Here is a 24975-nt window from a genome sequence, read left to right as displayed (position 1 = left end):
CGGATAATCGATGCTCTACTGTATTTACATGAAATTAAATTAACTTAGATTAAAATTAAAAACTACATACCATGCATACAATCTTCCAGTAAAAATGTATTTAAATTAAATACAAAACGATGTTTTTGGCCTCTTTTAGGGGCCTGCGTCAAGCGTCGAACTTTAGAATGTTTTTTAAAATTGTTTTCTTTTTAATGTAAACCTTTTTGAATGTTTAACACGTAGGTTACATTTTTTATACTCTACAAATTATTATTATACAATAAAAATTAAACAAACAAAAATGAGTTTATGACAAAAAGAAAACAATAAAACAAAATGCTTACTGGAATTGATAAACTTGTGCTGGAACAGTGAAAGGTGTTTCATTTTAAGAGAATAATTTTAATAAACATTCTAAAGTTAGAATCTCTAAAGTTCTGTAAAGTTTGACATTTGATGCAGGACCCTAAAAGAGACTGAAAACATTTTATTTTGTATTTAATTAAAATACATATTATTTGCTGGAAGATTGTATGCATGGTATGTAGTTTTTAAGTTTCCTATGTTCTAGCTGTTAGACTTTTATGTTAGATAAACTTAGTTAGCATAAGATTAATTGATAAAAAATAGATAGGTGTATATTCATAAATAGAATACTTAATCACTATCAGACATATATAATTTTGATATAAACGTTATTAAATTGTATGACTGTTATCAAATTATTAATTTAATATTATCAAATGTAATTAATATAATCCAAATAAAAATTTTAGTAGACAAAAATGCATCTGGGTGCAATTTTAATATTTTTTTGTTAATTAGTGTATGCTACATTAATGTTCACATCCATTACTGATTTTATAGACACCTGATTTATCATTGATATTTATAGATCAGACTGTAAATAAATAAGACATATTCTTATAAGTGTGATGACATTAAAGGAAGAGCAGATATAGCTCTAGCATTTTCTATTTTAAGGGAATTGCAGTGGAATGGGAAAAAACAAAAGTATTTTCATAAGAGAATTGTCTTATGAAAGTACAGGAAATCATTATGAATTTGAACTCACATAGTTCAAATCTCATTAGTTTGTAACTGTAATATTTGTTCCATCTAGGGATATAGAGGTTTATATGTTAAGGAATTCGGTTAGCTCAAAATAGAGTTACCTTGAAATTTAACATGAAAATTCTGTTTGAACTGTGATATGCATAATAATTAACTCTTATGTTTAGATTGAAGTTCATGTACTGTACCTCCATACTATAAGAGGAGAATAGACCACAAACAACTCTAATTACTTCTAAACCCAAAAAATGTCAAATAAAGGGGAAAAAATTTTTGTGTGTGTGTTGTCGTCTAATTTTTTAATTTTCTTTATTCTCTGTTCAGAGATATTAAAAATTCCTGCATAAGATGTTTCATGAAGCAAGTTTTACCCACTTAAAATGATCACGTCAATGATCAATAGTGTTTTGCTCAGAAAATGCATGCACAGAAATTCTGTAGCCTTGATGAATGGGCAGCCTGCCCTTCTACTGAGACTACAGGATTTCAAATAGGGTGAACAAAGGGTGTGTTCTTTAATAGCGGTCGCTCTGCGTCTCTGCTACTACGGGAGTGCGCTGCTGTTCGTAGGCATTTAGGAACGACTGTGAAAGAAAGAAAGATGGCGGCGCCCGCACTATCGACAGTATCATGATGGAGGAATCTATAATTCTAAAATATGAGCTTTAAAAGGCAAAAGAAGGGTCCCAATTGTAAAATTCAACCATAAAATGAATTATTTGTTGAAGAAGCATTCAAAATAGCCTCGAAAAAACTTCCTAAAGACACTTACATCACCGCGTGCGCTAACTCGCGCTTTCACAATTTCTAAATTCTCATTCATAAAACCACATAATGGACCCGGAAACGAAACTATCTGAGCCATGGAGGACGCCATGTTGCTTTCCACCGTAAACTACTGCTACAAACGGCCGTTTTTGCCGTTCGAACGGCGTGCACTCCCACCAGAATTTAGAAACGCGTTCCGCAGGAATTTTTAAACGGATGTCGCTCCCGGCAGAGTTACGCGGAGGAATAAAAGAATGGCATCCAAAATTGTGCCCCACACACATTTCAACAGCCATAGATACAGAAAAAACCCCAAATCTTTTTAATATCTTGATGTTTCAAGGTCCCTTGAGTCCTTAAATGTAAAAATTTGGGGGGGGTCGTTTTTTCACCAATTGCTATACTTTCTTTCTGTTATATATAACAGCCAGGAAATTAAAAATTATCGAATACATATTTATATGTTGAATACATCATTACTTAGAGAAGTCTTTTAGCTTTGGAATAAAAAAGTTTATATATTCTATCTCTATTATAACTCTATTTATTGAAGCTTTTATTCTGAGTCAGTAGATTTTCCATGACTCCACAGCTCTTGTGTCAATACAACTTACAATAAATGTTAAATTTATTGTAGTTTTTATTTTTATTTAAATAATATATTTTTTTAATTTAAAAATTGTTAATTTGAAATTTATTATGAATTTTTGACTAATACATTAACATCATTAACATCTAATAAGTTTAAAATTTTATTATGAATTTATCAAATTTTTTGTAATTAAACATATTTATTTCTTAGGAATGGACTTACTCAATGAGAAGAGATATGCAGGTAAATATGAAGTTTCTTTATTGATATTTTAGTAATAATAACTGAAATGTAATGACAAATGTATATTATTAGTAATAACTAGAGTTACTGCTTCTTATGCAAATACTTTATAAAAATTATATAAATTTTAAAAATTATTCAGTTTTTGTCTAATTATACATTTGTTAATAATATATTTACAAATAATAATTTTTAAAGAAAAACTAATTTATGGAAATTTATTATTGAAAATCAATTTTAGTAAAAGAATAATCTAAATTATGTCTTCCTGATACATCTCCTTATCAGTATGAGTACTGTTGACTGTTATTGGGTTAATGGCTAGTTTTATACTTACACCTAAATTTCCTTCAGTGAGATTACTTTTATCAATTGTTTTTCTCGATTGAAATAATATTTTCAGCATCATTGCTAGAAGATTTTATCGACAATGCCTTTAATGCTAAAGTGACCAATGCCAACAATATTCTGCATTTACTTTTCTAGAAATCTAAGGGATTTTTATCCACTGTTCCTTTCTTCACTGCAGCTTTATATTGTGCTATTTCTTAAAGTGGAATATTCTCTTCAGAAAAATTGAAATTTATAAGTGATTTAGAGCTTTTAATATATGAAATACACAAAAAAGTTGTCAAATTAAAGTTATGATTATTTTACATAATTTGATGCAATTTTTATATATTGAATTAACCAATGATTGCCTGAAAGATTGGGCTAGAATTTGGCTAAATAAATTATTACTATAAAGTAATTTGTCACTGAAGGTAGACATTAGGCTCCATCTGTTAACTAAATTAATAATTATAATTTTAATAAATTATTAAATATACCTCTGGAAGCAAAGACTTGCTCAGGGTCTGGGTGGTGCAACAGGCAAGCACACTGCACGGCAAGCACACTGCACAGCAAGCAGAGGTTGCGGGTTCAAGCCCTGCCCTGGGTCAGTTCTTTTCTTCCAGAAGGTTCTAAATTACAATCGGTAATCAGTTAACAAACAAATCGCATAACAAACACTTTCACAAAAGATTTTTATAATTGGACAATGAATACATGTTTGGATAACGAACACTTCACTGAACAAACATAAAAAGAAGCGATGGGAAGATTACCACGAATACCAATTGATTTTCCCTTATCTTCAGGTAACAATTCAAAGCCTTTCGGGGTGCGGGAGAAGTCAACATCGATGCTCAACCCAATACCAATCAGATAGCGTTTCCCTGAACTTTGAAACTCTCCATTGTAATTCCAGCTTTTTGTTTACTTTTCTGACAAATAATTTTTTTATAGTCTTCGCAAGACTGTTGGGCACTCTTTAAGTTTTGCATCGGTTTTTATTTTCTAAAGGTGAGAGTTTAACTGTTCTATTGGGTATTTGTTAACATTTTAACACCAAAATTTCGAATTACATTTGGGCCTCACATTTACATAATTTTTTCGTGTTCTAGTTGATTTCTGTTCTCTGAATTTTTGAGTGCTTTCCTGAACTTTTATTTCAAAAAGAAATTGATAATATTATGGAGCCTAAAAAGAGTGGAGTGTCAAGAACCGTGCTCACCATAGAAACCAAGCAAGAGATAATAGCCAAAGTAGAGAGTGGGCAGAAGATGTCTGATGTTGCTAGGCAGTATGGCTTGAACAGGTCTACAGTAGACACAGTCTTAGCTAAGAAAGATATAATCAAGAAGACTCACAGAGCTAAAGGAGTAATGAAAACTACATCTGAGAAACAAAGATGTTCCATCCATGAAAAAATGGAAAGATTGCTTATAATTTGGATAAAAGAAAGAGAAATGAAAAGAGATGTAAATAGGATGACAATCATTCAAGAGAAAGCTAGAGAAATTATTGGAGAACTGAAGAAACAAACTCCACATTCGTAACATGAGGAGATAAAATTCAAATCTCTTCGTAGACTGCATTTCTTAACAACTATACACACTCAAAACACCTTGTAAAAGTGCAGCCGTATATATTACCAAATTCGAACGTTTTCAGTCATATTTAATGACCTTTATCAAGAATAAACAAAAATCAAATTCTGAGATAATTTGAATTAACGATACATGCATTTTGGAACGTTTTTAAACAATATTCTACAGAAGTTTTAGTGCGTCATCTCTACTGAAAAACTATCATTAAATACAAAAACAAATACTAGAACGTTCAACAGAAATAAAAATAAAAAGTAAAAACATACATATAGTAAAGCAAAGAATATATAACGAATGTGTTGAGCATCGATATATGCATAAAACTCAAGTGGTTCTACCTTTAGTCCTAAGGTTTACTGCTACTTTAAATACAGCTGCACTTTTACAAGATGTTCTGAGTGTGTATAGTTATAAAATTCAAAGCTACCACTGGATGGTTTGCAAAGTTTAGGAGGAGAACCGGTATTAAACATGTGATAATTCACTGTGAGTCTCCTAGTGCAGATAAAGAAGAAGCTGAGAAGTTCTGTCTCAAATTTGAAGAATTCATTAAAAAAGAAAAAATTGTCCACAACAAATTTTCAATTGTGATTAAACTGGTTTATTTTGGAAGCACAAGCTGAACCGTACCTATATTAGCTCCCAAAAGTAATGTCAATTGGTCTTTCATGGGTTTATGCCCAGGAATATTTTTCTCTTTTTTGTAATGCTAACAGTGATATGAAGCTTATCCTGCTTCTTGTCTATTACTCTGAGAACCCTAGAGCATTCAAAAAAAATTCCATAATTAAAGAAAAACTGCCAGTGATGTGGAGATCAAATGAAAGGGCATGGGTCACATAGGACCCATGCCCTTTTATTTGATCTCCACATCACTACTCTTTCAAAGAATGGCTATTTGAAGTTTATTCTCCAAGCATCGAGGATTACCTTCAGACCAATGAATTGCCATTAAAAGCACTGTTGCTATTGGACAATGCACCAGGACACCCAAAAGACCTTGAAGATAATTTGCTGGAAGACTTTCCTGGCTGACAGTTCAGTTTCTACCTCTGAAATATCACTTTGTTGATTTAACCAATGGATCAAGAGGTTATTGCAGGTGTCAAGAAGTTGTACATTCGAGCACTATTTCGTCAGTGTTTTGAAGCATGCCAGTTCTCCTCAACGATGACATTAAAAATGTTTTGGAAAGAAAAATTTGATATTCTTGAAACTATATGGCTCATTCAAAAGGCATGATCAGAAGTCACTCAATGACAGTTGAATTCTGCTTGGCGAAAGCTGTGTCCCTCCTGCATTCAGGGAGAGAGAGATGATGTCCCTGAAATTATGGATGAAATTGTGACAATTGTTAGAGATCTGGAATTGTAGGTGAATAAAGATGACATTGAAGAGCTTATAATGGAATCTGAAACTGATCTGATGACAGAAGAACTCCAAGAAACTCAGCGAGATGTGTTTTCTTGTGAAAAAGAGGAAGATGAAAAAGGATCAATGCCAACATCTGCTATTAAAGATCTTTTGAAGAAGTGGAAGGATGTCAGAACAACGGTCTTAGAATGGCATCCAAACCAAGTTGAGGTTAATAGGCTTGGAGATCTCTCTGACGGCAATGCTATTAATTACTTCCAAAAATTCTGAAGAAGCGAGAAAAGCAATCGACACTGGACAGATTTTTTAACCCCTACAAACAAAAAAACATGACTAATAAAAATGCAAGACTATGTATATATGTATTTTTATTATTACATATAAATAAACATAGTAAGAAAGTGTATATTTTTTATTTTTTGGAGTTTCCAGAATGAATTAATCAAATTCCTATGAAAACCTACAGTAAATCAATAATCGGATAATGAACAACGTCTTGGAATGGATTATGTTCGTTAACCTATCTCCCACTATATTTAATAATTTATTAAAATTATAATTATTAATTTAGTTAAGAGATAGTGCTTAACATCTACCTTACTTTATAGTAATCATTTAATTAGCCAAATTCTGGCCCGGTCTTTCAGTTGATCATTGGTTATTTCATTATATACTCATTGGGCTTTAAGATGTTTATTATTTAAATTTTTATATATTGTTTTTTGTTACTTGTTTGTTAATAAGCCAAACAATTACCATATAGAATTGAGCTACTTTATCACTATTATTAATAATTAAATTAATTCAATTGAATGTTATTAATTATTTAATTTATTAGAAATGGCACCTAATGCCTAACTCTAGTACCAAATTACTTAGAATTTAAATATTAATAATAGTGGTAAAGTAGCCTGAATCTATATGGCAATCATTTGCAAAGCCCACTGTTGTATTAATAAACCAATGTTTATAGATGTAATTAATTAATAAAATAGAACTTTTCAGTAAACACTGACACACAAATTACTTATTCCAGCATTTTTAATTTTAAATTATAGATGTTTTTGGCCACATTTTATTGAAGTTTTCTAAATGCAGCCAAAAACACTTGTAATTCAGAATAAATGTTGCTGGAATAAGTAAGGAAGGTGTTTTTTGTGTGTCAGTGTTTATGGATGTATTTATTTTTGTTGTTTTTGTAACAACTTTTTTTTATTTGAGATGTGTAATTTGTAATTTGAGATGTGTAATCATTTTTGTTTTATGTTATATGTATATATTAAAAAACAACATACTCAGAACACCTTATAGATTTGCAGCCGTGTTTATTAGGTACTAATGAACATTTTCAGTCGTATTTAATGACCTTCTTCAGGAAATATCAAAAAATCAAACACAAAGACAATTTGCAGTAACGAACAAGCGTTTGGAACGTTTTTAAAAATATTCCAAATGCTTGTTTGTTACTGCAAATTGTCTTTGTGTTCGATTTTTTGATATTTCGTGAAGAAGGTCATTAAATATGATCGAAAACGTTCGTTAGTACCTAATAAACACGGCTGCAAATCTATAAGGTGTTCTGAGTACGTTGTTTTGATAAGTTATGCAGTCTACGATGAATTGTATATATTAAATAAATAAAATTACAAAAGACCTCTTCCAACCTTCGATCGTGATAAATAAATATATATGTAGTAAAATAAAGTTTTTGTCATTGTACTCCAATTGCTTTCTACACACATCTAATAAAATGTGTGTGGAATGATCTGTGTTTATAGCTTAATAAATACTTAGAATAAATGAAAATAAAACAATTTCATCTACTGTATTTACTTTTTCAAGATTACAATTTTTTCAAATTACAATCATACTTAATATTGTATTCAAAAGATGTTTAAAATCAACATTTAGTTAATTTGTACATGTACATGAATGATATAGCTGCTGCTGAAATGCAGATTCACTGTCTAGTCTGTCTTGTTTGTAAAGAATGGCTGTTTTTTATTTATGTATTCAGTTTATTCATTTCATATGTTTTTTCATTTGAGTTTTTTCAGATAGTCTGATCAAAATGTATAATCAAGGTTTCACTGTACTCCTTTCCAGTTATTAAAAAAAAGTTGGTTTACAGGTTTAAGAAAAAATTGCACAATTTTCTGCACTTTATGTTGAATTATGCATATTTATTCAAATTCTAAAAAATTATGTGCTTTTATACTGTTGGTTTTCTTGATTTCTGAATAAACTCAGCATATGTCATCAATTAATTTAGGACACCAGTGGTCCACAAAGTCATTATGCATTTTATGCAAAATGACAGTCTAAAATTTATATACTGTATTTTAAATCATTTATCAAACAATCCAGTTGTTAGTAATTTCAGAACTGAAGTCTGAAGGCGGCAGTTAGCTCTTTATTTAATAATTATTGATCTCATTATACTTATATAACACCAACAATGCTATTAATAAAGGAGTTCAACTTTAATAATAATATTATTGATGTAAATAATCTTGAAAGACTTTTTATCTCATCATTAGTATTTAAACCACTAAATTGAATATGCATTTAAACTAGAGTTCCAATCGTGATTTCTTTTTCCTTTCTATTTTTTGGAACTTCATAATGAATGTCCTTTATTGAATTTACAGGATGTTTTTAAAAAATGCTTTTTATTTCAAAAATTCTTTTTAAAAAACTCTTCATGCCCTACTTTCACAAGCCTTAATTTATTAAGGTTTTATATTTAAATTTTTTCAACCCTTAAAAATTTTTTTAAAAACTTTTTGCTGCCCATATTTACAGATCATAATTTTAAATCAAATTTTTTACATAACAGTTTTTAGCCTCTAAAACTGGTACATATAATCAGATGATATAGCTTTAAAGTCTCAGGTTTTATGAAAATGATACCCTTGGATGCTTGCTAAAATTTATTTTTTCTTATTTTTTTCTGGATCCAGGGTCAAGATCATTGCCTTAAGTATGAACATTCAAAATGAGTTAGATGTAGCAATTACCAGCTCCTCTACTATTCTAACCAGGATGATGTCTTTCTTGGGAAGTTATATCCGTCACTTCCTGCCATTTGGGTGCAAGCACTTTTATCCACCAAGATGCATTCCACCAATGCTCTCATTACTTTTTCTCTCCTGATGTCTTTCTTATGCTCTTCATTGCATTTTTAGAGTATGATGTATGCTGCCTATATACCAAGTAAGGTTCTGAGACTCAGTTATGTTTACTGGAACTTGTGTACTCCACTTCTTTATCCTTCCTGAAAACTGTTTTTACATTTTTGACTAATTGATAAACAGAGGTCTGATATTGTCCAGACACCTTTTTCATTCAAATGCTAAAATAAATTATCTAAACTATGATTATATATATATATAATCATAGAAAAAATTAGGAATGGTTCATTTAAACTGAATGAAAAATTCATCAAATTTTTGGCAAACTTCAACAAATATGGTAGTGCAAGCTCCATATTCACCCAATATGGCACCATGTGACTTTTTCTTCTTTCCTCAACTAAAATTTTGGCTTGATGGTCACCACTTTGAGTGATTGGTGCTATAAAACAAAATTTGCTGCAAGTCCTGAAGGGGTTTTACAAAAATGACTTTAAAGCATGTTTTGAGGATTGTAAAAAATGTTTTATATGTAATATTACTAACATGAATGAATTCTAGTGCACTTAACTTCAAATATCATTTGTATCATCAAAAGAAATATTTATAATCCGAAAGTGGTACATGATAAAGATGTTTTATATATAGCTAATTGCCATAAATTCCCAATATAAAAATGTAATCTAGCTAAGTAGCATTGCATTTTGCTGAGATGGTGTGCCATTGATGGAGCAACAGTTATTGATAAAATGAAAGATTTAAATATTTCAGTAGTGGTATACAACATTGCAAACATTTAATCATCATGTAGAAAGAAAATTCAGAATCTAAAGCAAACTTAAATACAATTAAGATAAAAATTTCTTTTGGAAATGCCTCAAAAAGTGAGTTACTTTGCAATGCTATAATCTGTCAGAGATTATTTTAAAGACAATATTGTTACATCAGAATAGATTTATTAAGTGAAAGTTTTAAGATATCATTGGTGAATTAGATTGCATTTAATGTATTAATTGATCAAAATTTATACTTTAATATTAGAATTGATTTCTACCCCATTTATTAATTATCTATAAACACACTAATCATATGGATTTTGCATAAAAGCACACATGATAACACCCCAGGATATCTTCAATTAAATTTGAATTATGACTATTTACAAAAATTATTAAATTTTCGAGTTTATCTTACATCTTTTTTTACACCTCAGAGATCATAGTATAATGGCTTGAATTAACTTCATTAGACAGATGGTGAGTTTATAAAAAACTAACACACAAAGTTAAAATTGATCGGAACGCCAACCTTTTATTTGAGGATTCGGTGTCCTTTAACACTAAAAACAAGGGTTCAAGTTCTTGACCATAATACCTTTGTCCTTTAGCAGTAATATATAGACTGAAGGACAAGGTAGTTATGGTCAGAACTTGTAACCATTGTTTTTAGTGTTAAAGGACACCGAATCCTCAAATAAAAGGTTGGCGTTCCGATCAATTTTAACTTTGTGTGTTAGTTTTTTATAACTCACCATCTGTCCTAATGAAGTTAATTCAAGCCATTATACTGTGATTCTCTGAGGTGTAAAAGGATGTAAGATAGACTCGAAAATTTAATAAGTTTTGTAAATAGTCATAATTCAAATTTCATATGGATTTTGTTTTCAATACATTGACTATTGAAAAAATATTGACTAAATACTCTTTTTAGCACTCAGTCTGCAGTGTAACTCTTACTTTAGAATAATATATATTCCAGTATACCTAGAAATTTCCTGAAATTACAAGCCAAACAATGGAATATTACTTTTTCCCTAGCTGTGTTTCACTATATCTTTCTGCTAAAAATCTAATTGATTCCTAGCAAAACTAATTCAGAAAAATTTTATAATGTTTCTTGGTTTTAGTTTGTAATTTCAGGATTTTAGTTATCTCTGTATACACCCAACTCTGTTTATACATGGTAGATATGGTTTTTAAAGAATGTATGACAAAGACAGTCCGTATGGAATAATAGAAGATTGGTTCCAGACCTTAAAAACCAGTAAAAATAATACGATAAATCATTGAATATAACATAATGTGTTTAAACAAAACATTTCAGTTTTAGTTAATAAATTAGAAGAGGGAAAATTGTAACTTACTTATTAGCAAAATTTAATAAATTTATATCTTTATGCATTTTATTTTTTATTTGATTTCTATTTTCAATTAAACACCAAAATACCTTTAGCTTTAAAAACCAAATGGTATACTAAAACTATTCCATATTGAAAGGAGTTTCAAGAAATGGAATCGTACAAGCAAATCATCACACTTCAAATAAAATGTTTTCTGGCTACTTCAATTGTGGGATAAATTCAGAATGAAAGACTAATTGTTACTACACATGGCCAAATAAGTCAAATCTTAGAGTTTACTTGAGTGTGTGTAGCAGCATTAAATGCAAATTCTAAGAATTTTTTAAAAAGAACATTTTTCTAGAAAGTATAAATACCATATTTACTTGCATATAAGACGAGGTTTTTATTCATTTATAACAGCTTCAAATTCCTAGGTCGTCCTATACGCACAAACAAAAGAATCTTTGTGTTTTTGCAAGTAATTTTTGTGAACCATGTATTTGCATTGTTTACCAAATGCTTACTTTCTTGTATTTAAAAACACAAGTATTTTATCTGGGTTGTTTGAATTGTTCTTATACAATGTCAAGAGTAAAGACAAATAGCAATAGGAAAAGTAAAGCTTTTGAATTGAATTCCAAATTGAAATTCCAAAATCACACAGGAGCTCAATATAAGTTTTAATCCATTCCCATGTGAAAACAGATGATTATTTGGAATCAGGGTTTGGAGAAACTCATAAGTGCAATTGACAGAGAGTGTATTTGACTGTTAAGAATTGGCAAAAAAAGGTTTCCGATTGTCCAGCTTTACATGAACAAATTATGTTGTCTATTTTACAAGATTTTTCCTTAAAGTTTAAAATGCCAGTAATTTTTGCTGGACAATGTGTACATTTACGTTCATTTGAATTTTACTTGTAATTAACAAAATAAAATTAGAATTGTACTAATAAATCTAATTTTCTTTATTTTGATCTTTAAAGTCACACCTTGTCTTATATGTGAGTAAATACGGTATTTTTTTTTCTTAGAATTAAATCAAATGAAGATATTTAAAAAGACAAATTTATTAAAATAGACTGTGTAAGAGGACTTGCATTTTTTTTTCCATTAAATTCTACCATATTAAAGCAAGATCATGTGAAAAAAACTGTGTAAATACAGTATTGGATGTGTTAAAAGACTTTGTATTGAAATAATTCTTGTGCTTAATTTTTAAAAATATTCCAGATATTTGTATTCACCAAATAAAATTTCAAAAATAAGTTTAATATAAATAGGTAATATAAGAATATGATGAAATGCATTTCAAATATGTTAATTTTTGTATTTATTATATCAAATATATTTATAATTACTAGAAATTAAAAGAAATCATTAATATTCATTTTTATATCTTGTTAAATTTAACCCTGCGTGAATCGCTAGGAATCGTTCTCTTACTTAGGTCGCATGGGTCTGTCAGACCCGCCATTTTTATTTTGAAATTAATAAATTTTTTCTATCGCGTAGAAGAACTACAATTTTTCCGTTAAATTCTACGCTTTGTTTTCTATTTAGTAGTATAAATTACTTTTGTATTGACAAAATTGTCTTTTCAATATTTATTTTTACGTAATTTGATGAAAAAAACACAAAATAATAAACATATCAAATTTCAACTCGCTGTAAGTTATCTGACGTTTCACCGATAATCATCGGGTTTGTTTGCAAATGGGGAAGAAAGATCACTCATTCGTGTGAAGTGAGTAGAAATTCAGTACTACTGCTAAAAATTTTTATAATAGACCTCGCGTTACCCCCTATCGCGAGAGTCAATAAACATTAATTGTTTTATGGCTCTATTAAAACATGCTTTTTTCTGGGTTTCAAATCGACTAATTGACAACTGTTTTATTTTGTTTTACTCATTAGAATGTCTTCTTCAAGATTTAACAGATAGTTTTGTTAGATTTTTACACATGAATTTTATTTTTAATTTTTAATGTGATATAGTCGTGTGTTAGGCTTAACTCGATCACCTAATTCAAAAATTGACATCGGTCAAAATATTATTCAATCTATCAAAATTCTTTGTTGATAGTTTAGATATAAATGTTTTCTCTGCACGAAATGAATCAATCGAAAAAATAATGAGAGGACCATCAAAAATTCGGCAATTAATGACATGTTCTCGATTCTGTAATTTGTTTTTTTTATAATATAAAATATTCACATAATAAAACTTTAAAAAGGCATCCATATCAATATCTGAATGTTATCAAAATGCAATTATCAAAAATTTTATAATTTTCACAATTTGTATTATCATAATTTAGTTTTGAGTTTTTTTGTCGCGCTTTGTGTATCGCGCGACAAAACAGTCGCTACGCGATCAAACGCAGCGATTTCATTCATAATTACTTGTTATGTAGATCGGGCTAACTTTTTAGGTTTGTTTTGTTGTGCCGCGATGAAAAATGAATAAATAATAAAAGCAGATTATAATTAAAAATATTTTTATCAGATTAATCTGGATTATTAGATTATAGAATAATTATAGCTATGCGATATGATTGTCGCGTAGTTGTAATTATTTTCCATATATCTAATTTCTTAATGTTTACTCATCTGAACACTGTCGAACATTTAATTAGCAATTTATAGCTCATAACGCGATTAAAACAAAAGAATTTATAGCGATTGTGTAAATTCGATTACCAAGATCATTTCCGAGGGGGCAGGATATTTCCCGGAATTTTATAGCTAGACTGTTTTCACAAGTTTCTGATTACTTAGTAAAAGTGAAAAAAAGCCAACTTGCATCGCCTAATAAACGAGGAATAATCATAAATTAATTATAAAAGTGATAAATAAAAATTATATGATAAGAATAAAAAATAATTAAAATAATTAAAAATTAATTAGACATTACTTTTAAAAACAATATTATAACAAAAAAAACAAAAATATAAATATACAAATAAATAACGATATGATAGGATTTAATAAACACTGCGCGACAACTTAAACGCGATAAAGTTATTGCGACACTCGCTATCGGCAACGGCGACAAATTAAACGGTCTTTTTTTACCCCCATCATGAGTCGCATGGGTCTGACAGACCCAAAGTATTTTTTTTCTCAAAAATGAGCGTTGCTATTCAAAAAAATTTAACAGCATGTTAATCGGGTTAGAAAGTTAGAAGAATATTAATTTTTTCAGATTTTTTGGAAAATATTCAATATTAAAAAATTTTAACTAAAGTTTGTGCCGGGACTGTGAGACCCGTGCGACTCACGAAGGGTTAATTAATTTATTCAATTTTTATGTAAAAAATTTAGTTTATATAAAAGAATTTTAATAATTCATATTGCTAATTTATTTTATAATTAGGAAATCATTCCTGGTTTGTTCTTGGGGCCATATTCTGCAGCTATGAAATCAAAGGTAAATAGAATTATTACCATGTTCTGAAATTACATACATACTTAAGTCCTGGTATTTGAAAAATAGAATTATAGTAGTCATCTAATTAACAAATAATTATACAGAGAATCCATTTTTTCATAAATGATGTAGAGAAATAAAATGATTTGTAATAATGATTTTATAAACTAAAATATATCAAGCATAAAAAATAATTACACATCATCATACATTAAATTTCTGTTATATTGAACTAGATTTTTAATACAGTTTAAGATAGCAGAAATTGATTTATAGCAATATACATATATTGTTGAGTAAAATTATTTCCTCCTCTGAAAACTACAAAACTTGTTAAGTTAAATTCTTGACTGTTATTCCTAATGCTCACAAGTATTTTACTAAATAATCTGTAAAATAATATATTCATATTGCTAATTTATATGTGAGTAATAAACAGGCTCACAATAATTTTGAAGCAAACAGGAAACTAAAGGTAGGAAAAGACCTCATAATCCAAGTTTTTGAAGGATAATGAAAGAAAACAACATAAATTTTACAGAAGACCTACATGTCTTGTGCTGGAATATCACTTAAATATTTGTTTTCTGTATAATTAACTATATCCAATCAGTATTATGTTTAAGAATAATTGAGGTATTCAATAGAATAAGTTACTTAGGGTTTGAAATTAGCAGTTGTTCTAGGCAGCCAAAATTTTATTTGGTTTACCAAATGTACAGTACTTCCAAAGTTGTCTGGGTGGCAACCTCTTTTTTTTTTTTAACTTTTTCATACTTTATGCATATCTGATTAAATAGTAATAAGTACTTTTTAGTAATAATAATAACTAATAACTATCAGACAACCTGCAGTACCTGCAGGATAAGGCATTAAATAGAAAAGGTTAATTTAGAATTAAAAATTGAAATTTAATGTCCATTAAAAGTTACTTGTAGTAAATACACCTCACTAACCTTAATAATGCTTTGCAGTTATTTTGTAATGTATCACAAATACGGTGGTGTGTTACAAAATAACTGCAAAGCATTATTAAGGTTAGTGAGGTGTATTTATAATCAATGCTTTGTTATTGGATGGATTTTTATTTTTATTGTTACTTGTAGTCTGGACTAAGTGAAATATATTCATGTTCCAACTCCAACTACAAAAATGAATTACAAAATTTCTTTATATACCACATTTAAGGTGGAAAATCTAATAGAACCAACTTTTCTTGGCCAGGTCCTACTGGCTAACAATTTAGTGTCAGGTTCAATGAATTGTTACAAAATCTCAATAATGCAAAAAGATCCTATTGACTTCCTATAAAAAATGGTAGAGAAATTTCAGAAATTATGGAAACCACTCTCTGGAAGAAATGATCAGATCTGAAAACGAAAAGCTTATTGCACATTTATAGGCCCACCTCTATCTATCAACACCTAATTTCTTCAAATTTGTAAAACATTATGGATTTTTCTAATATTCACAATAATTTTGAAGCAAACAGGAAACTAAAGGTAGGAAAAGACCTCATAATCCAAGTTTTTGAAGGATAATGAAAGAAAACAACATAAATTTTACAGAAGACTTACATGTCTTGTGCTGGAATTAAGCCAGCCATCTTTAATAACATGAAAACAAGATATGTGTATCTTGTTCATAATTAAATGGAACAAAAATATATACAAGAAGTAGCAACTTTTCTTTTTATGGATAGTTTCATTGTTAATGGAAAATGGAACCTAACCGAAAATAGTTTATTCGATATATATATAACAGATTTTTTAATACAGTGGTACCTTGTTCTTCAGATTTAATTTATTCCAAGAGGCCATTTGAACTCTGAATCATTTGAAGACCAAATCAATTTTTTCCATTAGAAATAATGGAAAGTCAGTTAATCCATTTCTAGATCCTAAACAATATCCATTTCAATAAACTTAAACAGTAAATACACATATTTAAGGTAAAAATTACATAATTAAATGCCCTAATAATAAATTAAAATATGAAAATACTGTATAAATAAAATGAAAATTGCATTTACTGGTCACACCATCAACTTCAGCTTTGTAACATGGCCACCAGATCTGTCATATGTGTAATGCTTTAGATATAAAGTTTAAATGTGTCTGGAAGGGAGGAATTGCTTGGAAGTCTGGGTGGCATAACTGGTCAGTGCATCACACAGTAAGTGGAGGTTGTGGGTTCAACTCTCACTCTGGGCCTATTCTTTTCTTCCAGACTATTCCAAATTTAAAATTAAATTATAGTTACTACTTTCGTTAAGAAACGGTGCCTAATGTCTACCTCTACTTGTTTTTGCTTGTTTTTAACAACTGTCATTACTTAACATAGATATGTGACTTAATTATAACAGTTGTGAAATATAATCCATTATTGCTAATGTGAGATTGTATTCTTTGTTTACCAGCTTATTTTAAACTTTTTACTTCACATTTTGTTTGAACAAAATTAAGTTGTAATATCTTTGGATAAAAAGCATGTCAGGCATATTATGCATTATGAATTTTGGAAAGGATATAATACCATTCAAACAGTAAGAAAAAATTCATAATGTGTTAGGGAAGATGCTCCTGAATTTTGAACATATAAATGTGGTTTAAAAAGTTCTGTTGGGAAATTTTAACTCAAGGATACAGAACATAAGAGGCATTCACAATCTGAAAAAAAATTGATGAATAACACAGAAGATATATATCTTTATTTTTGGTGTGTTTGGTTACATATATATAACCAAACACACCAAAAATAAAGCCGGAAGGTTACATTTACACTCTAATGCATTTTTTCACTGCACCTGCACATTGAAATATGAAACATCATTCAAACTCCAAATCAAATTTTTGTCAAATTTAGTGTCCAAACTCTAAAGTGATTGAAGTTGATCATTTGAAGTACTGTATACAGTAGTTAAAATATCTTTAAAACACCTTATCTCAAAAGGTGTTGCATTCTGAGATAAGTGCATTCTATACATTCCATAGCAAGAGATTCTTTATTCCTCCAAAAATAAAAATTTTTAAATTTCCTTCAATTTATGAAAAATTAATTTTTTTCACCCGAGTACCGTTTTCACAAGTGTCTAGGTAGAATTAAGAGAAAAGGAAATCTGACAAATCAGCATTCACTAGCACAGTTATATATTTTTGTTTCTACGTTCATGTGTCAATTTGACTTTCTTTGTTTTTCGATGGCAGATTGATGTTTTTAGGTTTTGGCCCTGGGTGCAGTGCAAACATACAGATATCAGATTGATCTTTAGATAGTGATTTCATAGATTGGTTTCCTAAAATGGACTTTTATGGTCATCTTAAAGAAATTTGTGAGCTTTTGCAAATTATTTTTAATCAGATACAATGGATTAAGTTAATAGGAAATTATATAAAAGTATAAAAAGTAGAAGAGAGTAAAGTATAAAAAGAGAGAGAAATATCCCCAAAAAAGTTGACAGAAAAGATGATGAAATTCAATGATGATATAAGCATTCCAAGTACAAGTATTTAAAAATGATTAATAACGATACAATGTTACCACAAACAAACAAATTTTCCTTTTTTATTTATAAGATTTTTATTTCAAGTTTTCAATATTTTATCATATATTTGTATATATTGCAATAATTTTAAATTATTCTGAGTTTGTGTTTTTAATAATTTCATTTCAAATAATGTTTAAGTAAATACTGCAGAGTAGATTAACTTGAAAGTAGATAATTTTAAATGTGATTCCTATGTAGTATAGTTATAATTAGTTCAAATAATAATAAAAATTGTGTATTTCAATCTAATAAAACTTTTTGCTCTTGTTGAATGTGACCATTTTTACAGCATAGTAATATGAATTTTAGACATAATTGCTTAACTAATATTATTTAATTTATATTATGCTAAAGCTTGCATTGAAATTTATTTACAGATTGAACAACTAACACAATCTGGTGTTACACATATTGTTTGTGTAAGACAGGATATTGAATCTCATTTTATCCGTCCAAATTTCCCAGAAAAATTCAAGTAAATAAAAAATTTTTTAAACTAATTATAATGTTTAATATTTTGTATTTGTTACTACTTTGTGTGATTTAAAAAACTTTTTAAGCGTGTTGAATAAAAAGCTTTATTCCATATACAGTGGGTGATTGGTTGACGAACAGTTCGGTTAATAAACAAAAAGATAATGAACACTTTCACGAAAGATTTTTATGTTTGGACAACAAACACCTCATAGAACAAACACAAGAACAAGTGACGTAAAATAATGAATACTGATTAGTTATCCCTTGTCTTCAGACAACAATTCGAAACTTTTTGGTGTGCAGGAGACATTGACATTGATGCTCAACCCGGTATATACTGATTGGATAGTATTCCTCCAAACTTTGAAACTCTCCCGTGTAATTCCAGCCTTTTATTTTTCTGACAATTTTTTTATAGCATTCACGAGACTGTCAGGCGGGCACTCGTTAAGTTTTGCATTGGTTTTTATTTTTAAAAGGTGAGACTATAATAGCAAAGGTAGAGTAAGCAGATGTTTGATGTTGCTGGGCAGTATGGCTTGAACAGGTCTACAGTAGGCTGCAGTCTTACCTTATCTAAGAAAGATACTATATTATCAAGAAGACTCAGGCAACTTAAGGAGTAACAAAAATCACATCTAAGAAATAAAGAACATTGAAGAGCTCATAATGAAACCTGAAACGGATCTGATGACAGAAGAACACCAAGAAACTCGGCGAGATATGTTTTCTTCTGAAAAAGAGAATTAATGTCGATATCTGCTATTAAAGGTCTTTTGCAGAAGTGGGAGGATGTCAGAACAGTGGTCTTAGAATGGCATCTAAATCAGGTTGAGGTTAATAGGCTTAGGAATCTCTACAATTACAATGCTATTAATTACTTCTGAAAAATCCTGCAGAAGAGAGAAAAGGAATCGACATTAGACAGATTCTTTAACCCCCACAAACAGAAAAAACATGACTAATGAAAATGCAAGACTGTGTATATATGTATTTTTATTATTATATATAAATAAACATAGTAAGAAAGTATATATTTTTTATTTTTGGGTGTCTCCAGAATGAATTAATTAAAGTCCCTTAAAAACCTACAGTAAATTGATAATCGGTTAATGAACAATTCGGATAGCAAACAAAGTCTTGGAACGGATTATGTTCGTTAACCATTCACCCACTGTAATGATAAAATTTTTCAATGTTGAAGTTTAATTTTTATTCAAAATTAAAATTTTTTTTAATCGACAAACAATTTTTAGTATATTTAATTTGAAAATAAACAAAAGAAATAGGAGAGATTCAAAATTAAAACATGAAAGACAATAGAATATACATTAGAGTCAACACACATATTGATCATGTAAATGTCTCTTATAAGAGATTAATATGCATATTTTATATACTTTAAAAATATCTATTTTAAGTATTATTTATATTAGTTTTAAGACTAATAGCCGAAAGATTGGTAATTGTATTGGACAAAATTAAAAATGGGGAAAAATATGAAGATAATTAAAAATAAAAAGAAATATATCAAATAAAACTGTATGAAATAAACACAATTAGATACGTTAAACAAGAATTCCAAATGAAATATTAAGATTCTTGTAAATATATATGAGTGTGTGTCAATATTGATTTATATTTTTTTTAAAGTTTATCATAATCTTCAGCTTATTTATAGTTTTATATCATATATTATTTACAATCTGCAGATTTTCATGTAAAAAAGGATATTAAACTTTCTTTTTAAACTGCATTCTTGTTGTTTCAAAAACAAAATTTAATGATCTATATCAGTGATTTCTAGCTTTAGAATGGCTGAATGCCAGAAATTAATGTTATTGGAATGTCAGAACTTTGACTTTTGCAAGTCTTCAATAGTTATTTTAGGAATGGGAATAAGGCTGTGAAGTTGTTATATTCAAATTTTAATATTTATTTTGCAATAAGCATAAAACAAAATAATTTTAAAATATAAATATTATAATAATAATTTTAAACTTTAAAATGTTATATATACAGGGTGGGCCAGCGAAAACGAAACGGCAGAGTTATCGTGTTCGTCCAAGCAAATCGCTCGGACAGGTCAATTTTATTTTCAAGGGGACATCTTTTGCCATAAAGTTTTTGCGATTCTGAGTACAACAGACAACAAAAAATTTTAAAAAGTCTTTATTTTGTATTAACTAAACAAACATAATCAGGAAAAAAGTAACACAAACTATTAACAAACATAAAAAAAATCTTTTAAGCTAGACCGCATATGCAAGGAAAAAAATTAATAATAGTTTTTTTTTAAACTCAACGGTTAATCGTCACAATTGTCGATATTGGTCAGATAATAACCCAAGCATATTTCATGAAGTTCATAGCCAAACTCCGCAAAGGCTAAATGTGTGGGCCGGAATCTTTGGAGATCGACTACTTGGCCCCATTTTCCTAGATGGTAATCAAACGGGAGAAAGTTATTTAGATTTACTTGAAAGTGTTGTACTGTACTGTACATCCATTACTTGTTGATATCGTCGAACATGACGACCGATACTTAGAAGACCTCCTTACTTTCCAACAAGATGGAGAACCCCCCATTATGCAAGACCAGTTACAGAGTTTTTGAACACAGCTTTTTCTGGGCATTGGATCGGACGTAGAAGTCCTTTAGAATGGCCGACTAGATCCCCAGATCTTAGTCCTCTTGATTTTTTTTTCTTTGGGGACATTTAAAAAGTAAGATCTATGCAACCGAACCAGGATCTCTCGAAGAATTTGCGACAAAGAATTATAGACGAGTGTTGTCAAATAACACCCGAAACTTTCCGAAGTGTAAGAAACCGTTTTGAGTACAATTTGTATTATTGTATGGAGGCTAGTGGTGCTCAATTCGAACATTTATTGAATACTTGATAACTCTTTCTTATGTTTGTTACTTTATTTGAAATAAATGTTTGTTTAGTTAATAAAAAATAAATGAGTTTTTTAAAAATTTTTTGTTGTCTGTTGTATTCAGAATCGCAAAAACTTTATTTGAAAAGATGTCCCCCTTGAGAATAAAATCGACCTGTCCGAGCGATTTGCTTGGACGAACACGGTAATTCTGCCGTTTCGTTTTCGTTGGCCCACCCTGTATATATAATTAAATTATATTCACAGAATAAATATATAAGCATAGTGCAATATTTATATTTTAAAATTGACTATTTATAACAGTAGAACTGTAGGTTTCTGTAAAGATCAGTAGCAATCATAGGCCATAAGGAATGATCTGGTGGATTGGATCCAGCCTAAGGACTTCTAGTGGCCATCACTGATCTATATAATAGGAATAATTATGGTATTAGTAATGTAAATAATATGATGATGATATACTATATTTAGTCAAATATAAGATGCTATAAAATCTAAGACATATCTTAATTTCTACATACTTACCAATGGATTTTTCTTTTCTTTTGAAAAAATAGGCAACTTGAGACTAATTTAATCAGTTTTGTTGACATAAATTTGTTCATTATTTATGTATAGTAAAATATATTACTAGTACAGTACAGTACAGTAGTATAGTACAATATAGTACTAGTACATAGTAATATATTATGGTCTTCCATGGTATCAGTCAGAAACCTCTTCACTTTCTGTGCTAAGCTCTTATGAATCAATGCTGGATTCAATGTTTGCATCATTCTATGTGTAGTCATCCTTGGTGTCATTTGAAACATCAGAAATGCATCATTTCTTAAGAGTGCTGCACAACTTTTTCTGGGATTTTCATCCATATGCTTATGATGTTACTGTAAATGAGATTGAGCTAACTTCTTAAATATTTACTATTATGAAATTAGTCTAATAAAATGATTAAAATGATGAAATGGAATTAGTAACAGAGAAATAAGATGCTGGTCCTAGAGGTTGCTAATTATAACATATACATTGAATCTAACAAGAGAAGGTCATGACATGGTCATCACAGTTTTCAATGATATTGTTTGTATGGATAAGTCTTGGTATAAATCTCTATTGAGCAAAACGGAAAAGTGCACTTCTCAAATGTTTTTAAAAAATATCAAAGCTAAAAAATTCTGAGCAACTTTTGAGTATGCTTTGCATAACCTTCCAGCAAAGACACTGTGGCTTGGCTGCATTGTATCTGACTATTAATTGTTAGCTCATTGGTTTGTGTCCAGCGGTGCCTACAGACTTTAAAAAGAGCATCATACATTATGCAAGAAGCTTCAAATTCTGTGATTCAATGTCAGATTAGTGTTCCCATAAAATGGTTCCGGTTGCACTCAGGACTAACTTGGCCTTGAAAACAAAGAATGTGGTTTTGGTTAACTATGACAAAGTTGCACAGGACAATGGACAAATATCATTCATTAGTTTCTTTTATATTTGCAGAATAGGCTATAAGTCATGGATTATGGATTTTCTGTTTGTTGAAAATGGAATTTGAGGCCCTCTTCGAAAAGGGCAACTGAGATGAAAAGGTGAGGTAAGTGCCCCAATGTATGGACACCCCTGTTTACATCTCCGAGTAAAATTTTACAATCAATGCAATTATTTTTATATTAAAAAAATTGTGAATTGAATAGATTTATACATTTTATTTATTTATTAGTGAGGTTGAGACTGAAGTTATAAACGTGTACGTAGGACATTCAGTGCCGCTTTCCTGTAAGCCTAGAAGTTTGACAATGGCGTTTGGAATGTCGAGCATGATTCCACTGACTTTCCAAATGCCATTGTGAAACTTCTAGGCTTACAGGAAAGCGACGCTGAATGTCCGACGTACATGTTTAAAACTTCGGCCTCAACCTCGCTATTTTCTATTAAAAATGTACATTTTCTCTCTGAAATTTTATTCTGGAATTGCTATCCATTAAAAATAAATGTAAAGTTTTTACATTTGGCAATGTTAGAATATTTTGAATAATTTGACATTTTAAGCAATGAAATAAAGCTAAAAATGTATTAGTTGTAATTAACTCTCAATATCACATTGAATTATTATATGTGACAATTCTCTTTCAATGCCTCTTATCTAATTTTTTTATTGTTTATATCCTAAGTATATTCCTTTTCGTAGCTAATAAAACAAGCAAACAGTAAAAATAAAAATTATATAGCATGAATAATAATATTGTAAACTATAAAATAACAAATTATTTGAGTTTTAAAAACAAATTTTTGAGGATTAGAAAATGCACATTTTTAATAGAAAAAAAAGTATTAACTTACAATTTTTTAATATTAAAATTGCATTGATTTGAAAAAAAAACACTACTCATAGAAATGTGACCCAGCAATCCCACAACTTCTAGACAGGCACACTACTGCCAAGCGAGGAGTCTTTGCTGAAAGATTTCTCAAAGCATCCTCATAAATTGCTAGGAATTTTTTAAACTAATTTTCTTGAAAATGTTTGAGAATCATGCTTTCTCTATTTATTCACTAAAGGGTCATTCAATGGCTTAACCACATAATATCATTGAAAACTGTGATGACCACATAGGCTGCATCTTACAAGGAGAGGTCACAATTTTCAGAGATACTAAGACCTGAAAAAAGTGCATCTTATATTTGAGTAAGTATGGTATGACATTTCTTTAATGCCTTGTCAAGACTGACACCACTGTGTCTTGGTTGACACAAAAACTGCAATGGCAATTAAAAAAGTAGGGTTCAGTTAAAAAGTAGGTCATGCGAGTGGCCACGTGAGTAAGCGATCAGGTTTTGGATAGAGACAGCCTGACAGAAGTAAAGTACTCAGACACTAAAGTTAATAACTAAATAACCATTTAATTTCAATGAAAAGGAGTACATGATACAATATATATCAGGTTATATCGACTTAGGTTATCTATCTAGTGGTTGCAAGAGAGAGAGAGTTTACAATTGTTTGCGAGTCTGGAAATACCTGCGTTGATGGTGATGCTTTGTGATTTGGATTTCAGAGGTCTAGGGTTTTGAGGTAGTCCGGATTTGGATTGTTCGGGACAGGTCTGGATCAATCCAGGAAAGTTTTTCTTCTAGGCACAGTTGAGGGTAACGTGAAAATCTGATAGAGTACAATTGGCACTGACACAGGAAAATTTCTATGACTTTAATCCTAGATGGACTGGCGACAACTGCAACTATCAAGGGATGGGTGACGACTTCCTTGACTGCCTGCCTGCCTGCCTGTATAGTATCATATTAAAATGACGAAATCGGGACAGCAGGTCAGAAGGTCGCTTGAAAGCATTTTTATCAACACTAAGAACTTAAAAGGAGATATACTCCCAAGTGTGAAAATTGAC

The 24975-nt window shown here is 29.6% G+C and overlaps 1 protein-coding gene across 1 annotated transcript in view; it reads left to right on the top strand.

Annotated features, from left to right (window-relative positions):
• The window catches only part of LOC136969542 (serine/threonine/tyrosine-interacting protein A-like), a 49358-nt gene that overhangs the window by 6622 nt on the left and 17761 nt on the right, over positions 1–24975 (top strand). Inside the window, exons 2-4 of the mRNA XM_067263750.1 lie at positions 2627–2659; positions 14602–14655; positions 18580–18677. Coding sequence (XP_067119851.1) covers positions 2627–2659; positions 14602–14655; positions 18580–18677 — 185 coding nt within the window. The remainder of the gene's footprint in view (positions 1–2626; positions 2660–14601; positions 14656–18579; positions 18678–24975) is intronic.

Source organism: Centruroides vittatus, unplaced genomic scaffold (assembly GCF_030686945.1).
Source record: "Centruroides vittatus isolate TY-2023 unplaced genomic scaffold, ASM3068694v2 contig_18, whole genome shotgun sequence".
NCBI lineage: Eukaryota > Metazoa > Arthropoda > Arachnida > Scorpiones > Buthidae > Centruroides > Centruroides vittatus.
This window is presented reverse-complemented; position numbering and strand designations above follow the sequence as displayed.